Here is an 11,581-nt window from a genome sequence, read left to right on the forward strand (position 1 = left end):
ATTGTGTTTCTTTATCAAAGAGGAGTAGTAAAACTCAAAAGAATTTAGTTGACATTTCATCTGACATTTCAAATTTATGTTAATCTTATTCAGACTACTTATTGGTTATAATGATTGTAGGTGATGATAAGTTAGATACATCATTAGCTAATATACAGTGGCTAGGTGATTATAATCTAGAAGAAGAAAGAGAAGAAGAGAAACCGAAAGAAAGACAACATGTTATTAATAGAATCAGTATAGAAGATAAATGTCGTAGAAAACCTTTTGAGAAAGATGAGATTGAAAGGGTAATAATATTTTAATTTTGGGTTTTTTAAAGCATTATTAATGCGATAGAAAAATCTGACTTTAGCACACTGTATTTCCTTTTTTGGAGCCAGGATGGCACTTGCTGACAAACCAATTAGAGGTTTTGGGTTTGATCCAGGCAGAGGTCGTGATTATGCCTTCATATTATTCAACCAAGTTCCACCTTCAAGACAGGCATGGAAAATCTAACAAACGGACGAAACAGTGTGCTACAGGCAGTGAGTAGGCCAATTCCTCTGACTTGGCAAGAATTTCCCTCACTGCAGATCACATGGCATTAACTTCATTAGACCAGTTTGGATCTCGGGCTATTATTACTAACACACTACCATACAACATGAATTTGATATTATTTTTGTAGATATGTAGAGAATGTGGTAAACGTCAGAGACCACCCTATTCTTACATGGTATTGATACAGTTAGCTTTAAGTAGTGCTGAAGATCATAAGATGACATTGAAAGAAATCTGTAAATGGATTGAAGATAATTTTGAATATTTTAGATCTGTAGCTAAACCTGGTTGGCGGGTGAGTGAATTTTTGTTAAGTTAATACCTGAGGGTCTGTTAGATTCTGAAGTTGCATTATCCTGTTAAATTTTACGTTTCTATTGACTATCCTACTCAGCATTTAACATTAACATGATTAAAACAAAACTCAACTGAAAGCAGTTACAGCTCAATATAAAGTTATAACAGAATTTCATACTGATAACTGAACTTGATGTTCAAATATTTTCTTTTGGCAATGTTGCAATTTTATCTTTTCAGAATTCCATTCGTCACAATTTATCATTCTATCATTGTTTTGTTCGTGATTTATCTAATAATAAAAAACATGGTTCAAAATGGATGTTACAGTTTGATCCTGATGACTTTCCTAGAGAATATTGTGGTATAGTACTCTTTATTTCTTATTCATTCTACAACCGAAATTATGACTTGTTGGCTGCATCATCCTGTAATATTTGAAATTAAGGCTTAACTTAGCTCCATTAATTGCATATTCACCAGCATATGAATAAGCCAAACTTTTTCCTTTCTCAAATTTTAATTCTAAAAAGTCTTACAGTTAGCTAAAATTGAGCTCTTTCAACTTGTAAAACAATTTAAGACTGATCTATCCCTCGAGTATTTCATACTATCTTTAATATTTGTAAAAATTATATATTGGAAGATGTATCACAATTGGTTCTCATTTATTGATTGTAGAAAGAGTTCCAATGGTTGCAGCAGCTACAGTCAGTTATTCTGCTGCTAATGGTACACCTACTATTTTACCTTTAGTACCAGTCAATATATCACAATCTAACCTCATGTTTCCACATTTTACACAACATTCTAATAGCAACATAGTACCAGTCAGTTCTACCAATTCTATGACTATGGGATCTGGTGGATTGTGCAATAAGAAGAGAAAGAGTTCAAGTAAGTATCTTCTTTTACCCCCTGTGATCATGCATATCTCGAAAATGCTTTGGCTTCCTTCCTGACTTATCCATTATCTTTTTTTTGATCCATTAATTTATTTAAAGTCTCTGTTCCTCTAATGATAAGGCATTTGACACCACATGTTCATGTCTGTAAATTTTGTCTTCTTTTTTTCAGCTCCGTTACCAATTTTACCTAGACCAGCATCTTTACAAGCCTACGCATTAGTTCCTTTACAAAGTGTCCAACAGCAACAACATGGTGGAACTAAACTACCAACAATAACATCTACAGCACGTCCTATAATAGTTCATGTTCCTAGCAACTCCCTACCACCTAATGTGGCCGTCCCTGTTCAAGCCAATCCAACCATGTTAACAATGCAAGCCAAATTACAACCCAAATATATAGACATAGCACCCTTACAAACCTCAAAGCAACCAATGAGTTTAGTGGAACAGGCTTGGATTGATGCTGAATGTGTTATATCAGATGATGTTACCACACCAACAGTGCCTGTACCATTCCAAGAACGTCCCTTGGAACCAAATGTCAGCAATCAAAGTTCACCCATCTCACAGGCAAATAAGAAACAAAAAGTGAAAGCTGGTCTTCCTATACCAACAATCTATGACACAGTGCAAAGAAAGTCTAAGCGCACTAAAAGCCGACTGAAAAGCTCTTATGTTCAGAAATCGGGTGAGCGTAATTTACTGGACAGTTCCGATTCAGAATGCGAGGATGTTGATATAAACACTAACAATGATCTTCCTACACCAATCAGACAATTATTTAGTGATACACCTATTAAACAGAACACTACCCCCAATAAACAAAATACAACCATTTCAACATCTACCCCAGTCAGAAATACCACAGTCTCTCCAGAACACTTACCATCTCCAATACGTGGTTTTACTCCTGCTAGACTCAATAACATGTTCGAAGGAAGCTTCTTAGACATGATCCAGGAAGAAGTCTTTGCATCGGTTACTAATCCACCCAACAGAAATGGGAACAACCAGACCTCACCCAATGTTTCCTTATCAGAATTTGGATTATTCAGAACTCCGCCATCAAATAAGAAGTCATCTCATTCACCAAGTGAAGGATCTCCTCAGGACTCTCATGGACAAAGTTTATGTCGATTTTTAGCTGACTTTCCAATTGATTCCACTATTATAAATGAAGTGGGTGGATTCCCATCTGAACTTTCTTTGAGCTGGAACAACCATCCATCGAGTGAACAGCCCAAATAACTGTGTGTAGTGCTGACATTCTGTTGTTTGTTTATTTTGGTTGCTAACTGGCATCTTTTTATATTCCTCAGTCTGGTTTCCGTCTGTGTGCCTATGTAACAATGTATAAAATAACTTAATAAAAGACTTTCAAATAACCCAATTTTGGACTGCGTCTTTTGATAATGTTTTCAGCCTAATAAATGCAATCGAAACTTCCAAGGAAGTGTCAATCAAATCTCAAATAAAAAGGGACTAAATTTTAAAAAAAACCTTGAACAAAATTTGAAAGATGGAATTATTTTTGTGTCTATGATTGGAGTTAAGATTCACATATTAATGTAAATGTTTCTGTTTTGTTTTTGGTATTTGATGAAATTTGTGATTATAATTAGTGATATTATATATTTATGGTGTTTCTGTTGATGCACATATTGTGCACATATTACCTGTTATTTCTACAGGGTAGACACTTCCTTCCAATGATGAACTATTAGCTGTTACAGATTTGTTTTATGTGGAATGCAAGATAATATGTGAAATGTTGATCGTTTTTTGATTGTTAAAAATGTTGTTAAAGATGGGTTCCCTTAATGCTAATACTTATATGAATAGAAAGAAGAGGTTTTCTAATAACTTGAAAAATACCAGTTTGTCTCAATATCCATAATTATTTATAATGATCTCAAATTAGAAGAGACAGAATTCAAATGATTGACTGATCAAGAAAGTTCAAAAAGTCTTTTTTTGTGTTTTTCCAGACTGTACATACAAGGAAATTTATGATTGGTTAAAACTCTTAATCATATGCAATAGGATCATAGTGATATTATTAAGCATACATGATAATTCATAAGAAACATCAATTAATCAAATAGTTTGCTTAATTTGCCACTAAAAAATAAGGAAACTCATCTTTAAGACATTGTCTCAAGGTATAAATGAAATATATTTTGTTGCTGTGTCATACAGGAATTGTTGATGTTATGATATTGTTAGTGTCTTATTAACCTTTTGAACATGAGGTGCCACATACCTTAAATGCCAAGCTATATAATGGTGTACATAACTGGAATAGCTTAAATGGCTTGGGTAGCTGCTTTTGTGGTTAAAGGGTTAAAATATTAAAAGTCTTGTTCTACATATCTCTTCCATAAATATTTTATAATCATATCTTTGTAAGAAAATCTTTCTTAAATTATTTCCATTTTATGTACAATAAATTATCTGAAATCATTATCAATGAAAATTTGTTTTGTTTGTTTTGGATTTTATATTCATATCATGGTAAGCAGGAACTACAACGTTTTGTCTAAGAACATACAAATGAAGATATTCAGGATGGTATTATGAACTGTATGTATCTTGCCTTCAATAGTCACCTTTCTTGTATCACAGAATGCCGAGATTAGATTGGATCTTATGCCAAAGAATACAGCCAATCAGGGCCATTGACAGAAGGGCTGCTATCATTATGCCTTATTGTTCACAGACTTTAGGTTGAGGAATCTTATTGGATCTAAGCTTAGTGGCCTAATTGCTACAAATTTCTGTGATGCAAGAAAGGTGGCAATCATGGTATAAGACGGAAGTTCATAAGCTTGATATTTTGAAGAAGAGAAATGAATTGCGCCAAATACACAATGGAAAAATTTTATTCATGAAAATGTAATAGAGAATCTATATTTAGAATTAGAGTCCTGTTTAAGAAAAGGATACCAGAAAATATAGTTACAATCCCAAACATTATTAAATATATTATAAGATACTCCTGATATAGACTGTATGGGGGTTAGTGGTACTGGTAACACTGATACATCTGTTGGTGTTTGATGAACTGTTGCCAATCCTACATCTTTAGAACCAATCATCATACCCTTCCCATTACTGTCTTTATATTGCACACCTTCATCTACAGCTGTAATGTAAGGGATAACATCATCAACATCCTTCTACATACAAAATAGTAAGCTTTCCCATCTCTCGCAATGTCAAGCTTTTGAGAACTTAGTTTTAAACCTGGACTGCAATAGCCATCTTTCATGTATCATGTAATGTGGTGATTTGACTGGATTGTAAGCCAGCGAATACAGCCAATCATAGCCCTCGACAGGAGCTTGTGTCACCTTGACATTGATGATTTAAAGTACTAAATCTTGGTGACAGAAAGCTGACATCGGAATTAAGGTTAAACCTATAAGCGATTAGTGACCAGGATCACTATACGTGATATCAAAGTATCGTCAGGAACCTACAGATTGCTATAATCTATAAAGGAAGTCCACATAAGGAGTCTTCTATATTTTTCATTCTTCCACTTACCATGAAGTCTTTGGCTACCATTAGTGACTACATTAAGAGGGTCGATCAGTTGACCTAATTTATGGAGATACCATTTGGAGCCTTCCTGTCGTATTGGTTGGAAAGAAAGTGACAAAGATTCAGCTAATCTGGTAGGCTTCTTCCCAAATAATTGAACCTCTATTGACAAAACTGAAGAACAGATTAAGTAAATATGTCGTATTTTTATGTTTTTGGTTGGAAAGAAAATGCCATAGAGTCTGCTAGGATTCTTAAGCCAATACTGAATCGGTTGATACTTCTGCTGGGAAGATATAAACCCATGTACACTAGTAAATGAAAATTAATCAGAGATACTCAAACTTTTGTTCTTGATTTGAAAGCAGGTTATTGGCAGTTGTTTCTATTATATTAGTTACAGTGACATTTCTAACAAATCCAACTATGAATCTTTTACTCGCCGCATTGCATAGCAATAATACCAAATACAACCCTTGCAACTTTAATCGCCATATACTCCCATCTACGCATATATGTTAACATAGTTTTCACCATACTTACATGTATTAGATGATGACAAATATTTTACATAAATTTTAGGTGGAGCACCATAAAATGAAGTAGCCCTGTCCTCTTCCATAGCTAATAGAGCTACCACGTCACAGGAGCCATCTTAAATTACAACAGATAATACTTTTGATTCTTAATCGAGACTATGCATGAGAGAATCCATGCCTTCATTAAATTAAACGGAAACCTTAGCAACCGAGTCTAAAATAAGAATAATTAAATTACCAACGTGATAAAAAAAAAAGAGGTGTTCTTTATTATCGGAAGTAAGAAAATGTTTGTTGCAATACATTTACAAATTCTATTGCTTACCGGATGCAGCATACAGTTTCTGCAATTTGGTGTTCCAGATTGTGGATTCGCATGTTGGGCAGTTTGCAGTTAAATTCCATTTACCAACTTGAAACCAGTAATAATGATTGAGGACATATTGCTTTTGGAAACTGTCAAAATCTGTATCGTTGTAGGTCTTATACAATAACTGACCTATTGGTTGAGATTTTGATGCCCAATTTCTCTGAAAAGATGAAAAGTAAGGTACAATAACTATGCTCTTTAAGATCAACATTGTGAGATGGTTTTGAGCTATGTGGTTGAATTGCACGTCTGATCAAGTTGGTCTGAACCTTTCTTCACATACATGAAAGAACCAATCGAGTCAAATTCCAGAATTATATTAACAGCCCGAAACTCGTGAGGGCAAGTTTTGGTTAGTTGGCATGATGTTCTGTGAAGATGTTAGAATGGATTCGATGAGGTAGCCAAGATAGAGCAATTAATCATAAACTTACGCCATCTTTATCTTGTAATTTATTTAACGATCCATCAGCAGCAAAACTAAATTTGAAACCATTTTGACAGTCAAACGTGGTGGCGGATAGCTGTTTATATTCTGAATTATATACAAATGATACTATTTGGCTACTATTGTGGTACAAAATTATTAGACTGTTCCAACCAATGGAACTGTTACTTAAAGCTCATAAAATACTAAATTTCCAACTATTTTCATTATGAGTATTAAATCCCGCTGCCCTCAATGCATTGTTCTAGGCAACTTCCTTGAATTTAATCCAGTGCATGCAAAACAGATAGCTAGTACACTAAGGTATCTTACTTGATAAATCCGGAGCTTGGGGTACTAGTTGTTTGTATTCTTCTTCAACAGCCTGTACTAAAGGATGATCTCCCAATGTTTCTAAAGCTAAATCTATGAACTGTCTTTGTTCTGACCAAGAAGAGATAACGTCCTCAAAATTTGGAGCTGAAAAAGTTTTATTGAATATTTAATATCAAAATTGTTAGCTAAATTAAGCGTTTGATTTATTGTTAAGCGGATATTGATCAGCTGATACTGATCATGGCTTCAGGATGCCAAACATCATACTTTCATAAGTTCAACATATTCGATAATAAAACATTAATCATGCACCCTTGTTTTTTAGTTGAGTACTGAACTTGTCATTGGTCCAATTAACTGAATCTTTGACACTTCTTAATCCCCATGTGTGTTCTGCTAACTTCACCAGGAATCTACTCGCGTTGTAGAATGGTAGTTGTATATCATTACATTCACCTAGAATAAATGTAACTGCAATTATTTGATTCATAGGCAGCTATGTGAACTGATGATTTGACAGACATTGCACAGACGCTTACGAAGTGTGGAAAACTCTTTCATCCTGCCTTCCTGTACTAATGACATTAATACGCATATCAAATTTTTAATCGAATACCAAACAAACGATCAACCGTTCCGATAAAGTAACCCGCATGGCTGAAAAAAAAAACAACAACGTGTACAATCCAAACGTATGCAAATGCAGCATCAGATGTTCCAAATATCAAAGATAAAGTTAAGATCATGTAAAACCAACCAGATGTCAAGCAAGCTGTTCTGGCTCGGAAAAATCCTCTCATCATGGCTGTTTTACCAGGATCAGATGATATTCCTTGAATCCAAGTATCACCGATCTCTTGATCAACAACTGGTAGTTTATCTTTCACGGACTGTACTACTTCCACAAAATTCTCAAAAGCTGAACCTTCAACTATAGCACCAGGAAACTGACCTCTAACTATTTCATATGAATTCAATACCTCCTGTCGATGTAAAAACATATGTTCAGCATCAACTGCTAGGGATTGCCGTCTGCTGCATCATGGGCTGTGAAATTCAGCACTATAGATGCACCCACGTAAGAAGCGTTTCAGATGAATCGACAGCTTCATTATTTAATTTCCAGATAACATGTCGGAAATGTAGCGATTTAGAAGCAATGATTTAGACATTATGATGAAGATAAAGATCTTACTGCTATGGATGTTGGTGGTCCCTGGTTGTCACCTCTGAATGAAAAACACATTGCTTCATCAAACTGTTCAAATGTTACACAGTTATCTCTTGATAGACCTAATGGCATGCTGGGAAAAGAACCTGGTTTAATGGGATATCCTCCTGAAATGACAATAACACGCCCACATAATTATGACGACTGGGGTCTATAACTTTATTAGTACATGAGTACTATTCCGATTCCAGATATAAAGTTTTTCAAATGCAGAGATATTTTTTAGAATAGACTCTGCAGAATAAATACTTTCAGCGTTATTATCCTTACCAGGATGCCACATAGCAATGACACTTGAATTCTGGAAGACCCATTTGAAGATCTTTGGAACTGCTGGTGGTGAAGACACTGAATTAACACCAACTGTTACACCCTCTATACCATGGTTGTTAAAGATTGGAATCAGTGCTCTTGTCATTCCTGAAACATTGAATGTATTATTGACCCAAAACGGATGCGTACCATTGGGGAATACAACGGTATTCTGCCTAAAGACCGGGCGCCATATTTTCTATGCTTTACCCAAACTAATTACAAATGGGGTATGCTGAACATTTTGAGAACATATTATGAAAAGCTTTTGCGTACTTACCAGGAACATCTCTTTGACTGAGAACCCGATGCCGTCTTTTAATATCCATTCTAGCATCCATATCCTCTGATAATTTCAGACTAAAATTTACCATGGCAGTATCTAGAGCTTCGTATTGCATGTTCATTGGTCCCGCATGCCATGTTATATCTCCACGTTTAGCTGCATACAGAAACCCTTCTCTCTGTTCTTCAGTTGGACACTGTTAGAAGAAAAAAGCACTTAAAGGGAAATCTTTTTTGTGGATATATAAAACTTTATCAAGCGGATATTTGAAAGGTGCCTATTGCAATCTGTACACGTAAACCAAAAATGAAAATGGGTAGGCTAATGTAGCTGTTCTGAAATAAAATTTCTTTTATGGACACTGCATGTTGTTTCCCGTCCAATGCCGGACAGAAAAAGGACTACAGCCCTGTTTCGTTTCAGTTCATACGCATGGAGACTTTAATGCTTTTACTACTCACAGTGTCCTGTACCTGTTCCTCGGTAGAGTGGTTGCTTCAATAACATTAGAATGTCTTGCTGTACGATAGTTTTCAGTATGCCGTTATGAAAGTATTGGAATCTTACCATCAGTTGAATGCCAGACATGGTAAGATTTTGTGGACAGTCAAGGTACAGACTGACTAACCATGGATGAGTAGTATATATCAATCGTTCTCTATAGCCCAGAAAGTTCATTTGAAGGGCTAATTCTATAGCACCAGGAAAATATTTGGTGAAATATTTGTTAATCACATTAATAACAAATCCAGTCTGAGGCGTTATTCCATTAAAACCTACATCTATAAAGGTAAACAAGCAGACACCAAATCAGACAAAGGTGTTTAACCGTCAATGTCTTCAAGAATGTCAAGTGTAGCATCATCTTCAGGAATATGATGATTAAATTTTTATCATGATAACATTAGAATTAAAAATATTATGACCTGCTGTCGTGATAGATACACTTAATACAGGGGCGCATGTTGGGATCCATGAAATTTTGGAAAATCTATATCTTATAGCACCCTTATGGTTCCACAGATCTTTAAAACGACCCAGAAGATCCGCAATTTCGGTATAATATATTATGTATGTTTGATAATCCCTTGCATTCTGTCGAATTTGCCGCTTGTCCAAGTTGTCAAGGTGCTCAAGCAGGCCCATACAGACCATAATCGTCGTGATATATATTAAAAAATGGTATCTTACCAAGGTGGTTCATAAAAATCAGATGAACCTTGGTGATATTCACGTCTGTTATACATGGTTGTGTGCAAACCAGAATTATCTGAAATACGAAATTTATCGCGTCAAACTATCTTGCAACTACTTTGGCAGGTAAAATATCACATTTTAAACTAAGTATAGGTTGCTTAATGTTACAGTTAGAACCATGATAGGTACCAAAGAGAATACTTCGTACAAAATGGGTAAGTCAGTAGATTTTTTACTTGATCAGGCTGTAGAACTGTAGAATTAAGAACAATTTGGAATCCTTGTTCAATATTGCATTTAACAGAATATTAAGGAATTAAGGGTGAATAATTTATCTTACCCCCAAAACAAGAGTGTATTTATTTAATATCATTTTGTAGTTCATCTTTTATCATCAGTATATTGATAATATCACAAGTAGATTTCTTATCAGGTATTTATTAAGAGGTTAGTAAATCGACATACGTGTGCATTAAAACGACTACAGAATCGTCAAGACGGATTGATAGTGACGGAAGCCGGGCTGGATGGCATAGACGGATCAGTCTCAGTTATAGAGGCTGAAGGGAGGTGAGGGGGTGGGTATTGCAATATCTGCTCCCATCCTTCCCCATGTAAAAACGTCACTGTACGTGACCTCTGATATGAATTATCAAGTCTTCATCAGTGCCTTCAAAAGTATATTGTAAGTCTTGCAAATCGAGACAACTCAGATTCCTAGTTCCAATCAAAATCGATTCAGTTGGTCTTCGGCCCAAAAATCTTTCCCACATTATCACAAGACTTGCGAAATCCCAAACTGGTTAGAACCCGTTGGTCGACCTAAAAATCCCAACGCTCTAAAACCAACTGAGCTATATCTATTTAAAATAAACCACCAACTCATCCGGGTGTTTAAATGAAAAATTAGGTAATAATCAAAACTAAAACAAATATGAAAAGATAACTATATTGCGTCAACCGTATTGACTTATAGTTTATGTCTAATATTAAGAGGGAATCCACATGATGTGTTCAAAAATTATATAGTACATAATTGTGTACATAGTACCAACATAATGAATTAACATAATATTGCAGTAACATAATGCCATAATATACCACAATATTTCTGAGAAAATTTTTTATCAATAACACAGTTCTTGTTGACCAATAATTTTTTTTTGATTTTTAGTATGGTTTGAGTACAGAATTGACTTTAGTAATAATAAACTACATGATTATTAATGATATAAATAATGAAAAATAAAACTGATTAAAACAAATAACAGGAATACTAAGGAATGTTACATTAAGAGAACTAATTCAAAACATTGAAATGGCAGAGTATAATAATTATGAGGCTTGCAATTGGATTTCACAGGGAATTTTGTATAACTTGGGGCCTTATAGCACCTTTATCGCCATTCCCATATCATCTCACACATTTGGCTCATGTACTTTGTGTGACAAATTTAACACATCACAATGTCCATATTGCAAATATTATGGAAGTCAAATGGTTCTTGTGTTATCATAATCTAATCAAGTGAGACTGATCAAGTGAGACTGATCAAGATTGACTAATCAAGTGTGACTGATCA

At 34.7% G+C, this 11,581-nt stretch overlaps 2 protein-coding genes across 2 annotated transcripts; one reads left to right on the top strand and one right to left on the bottom strand.

The window, feature by feature from the left end:
- Nucleotides 1-700: 700 nt before the first annotated feature.
- Nucleotides 701-1,191, top strand: LOTGIDRAFT_89276 (hypothetical protein; the record flags this gene model as incomplete). Its single annotated transcript, XM_009055545.1, has 2 exons — nucleotides 701-841; nucleotides 1,084-1,191. Coding segments are annotated over 2 exons (249 nt in total), but the record flags the coding sequence as incomplete, so codon positions are not given.
- A 3,448-nt stretch (nucleotides 1,192-4,639) lies between these two features.
- Nucleotides 4,640-10,383, bottom strand: LOTGIDRAFT_160458 (hypothetical protein; the record flags this gene model as incomplete). Its single annotated transcript, XM_009055595.1, has 13 exons — nucleotides 4,640-4,899; nucleotides 5,304-5,474; nucleotides 5,844-5,954; nucleotides 6,165-6,369; nucleotides 6,644-6,744; nucleotides 6,970-7,116; nucleotides 7,730-7,955; nucleotides 8,168-8,310; nucleotides 8,474-8,623; nucleotides 8,796-8,997; nucleotides 9,369-9,583; nucleotides 9,993-10,071; nucleotides 10,339-10,383. 13 exons carry the CDS (start codon nucleotides 10,381-10,383, stop codon nucleotides 4,640-4,642), a joined length of 2,055 nt encoding a protein of 684 aa, XP_009053843.1.
- Nucleotides 10,384-11,581: the final 1,198 nt, after the last annotated feature.

The sequence above is a fragment of the Lottia gigantea genome (genome assembly GCF_000327385.1).
Source record: "Lottia gigantea unplaced genomic scaffold LOTGIsca_25, whole genome shotgun sequence".
Taxonomy (NCBI): Eukaryota; Metazoa; Mollusca; class Gastropoda; family Lottiidae; genus Lottia; species Lottia gigantea.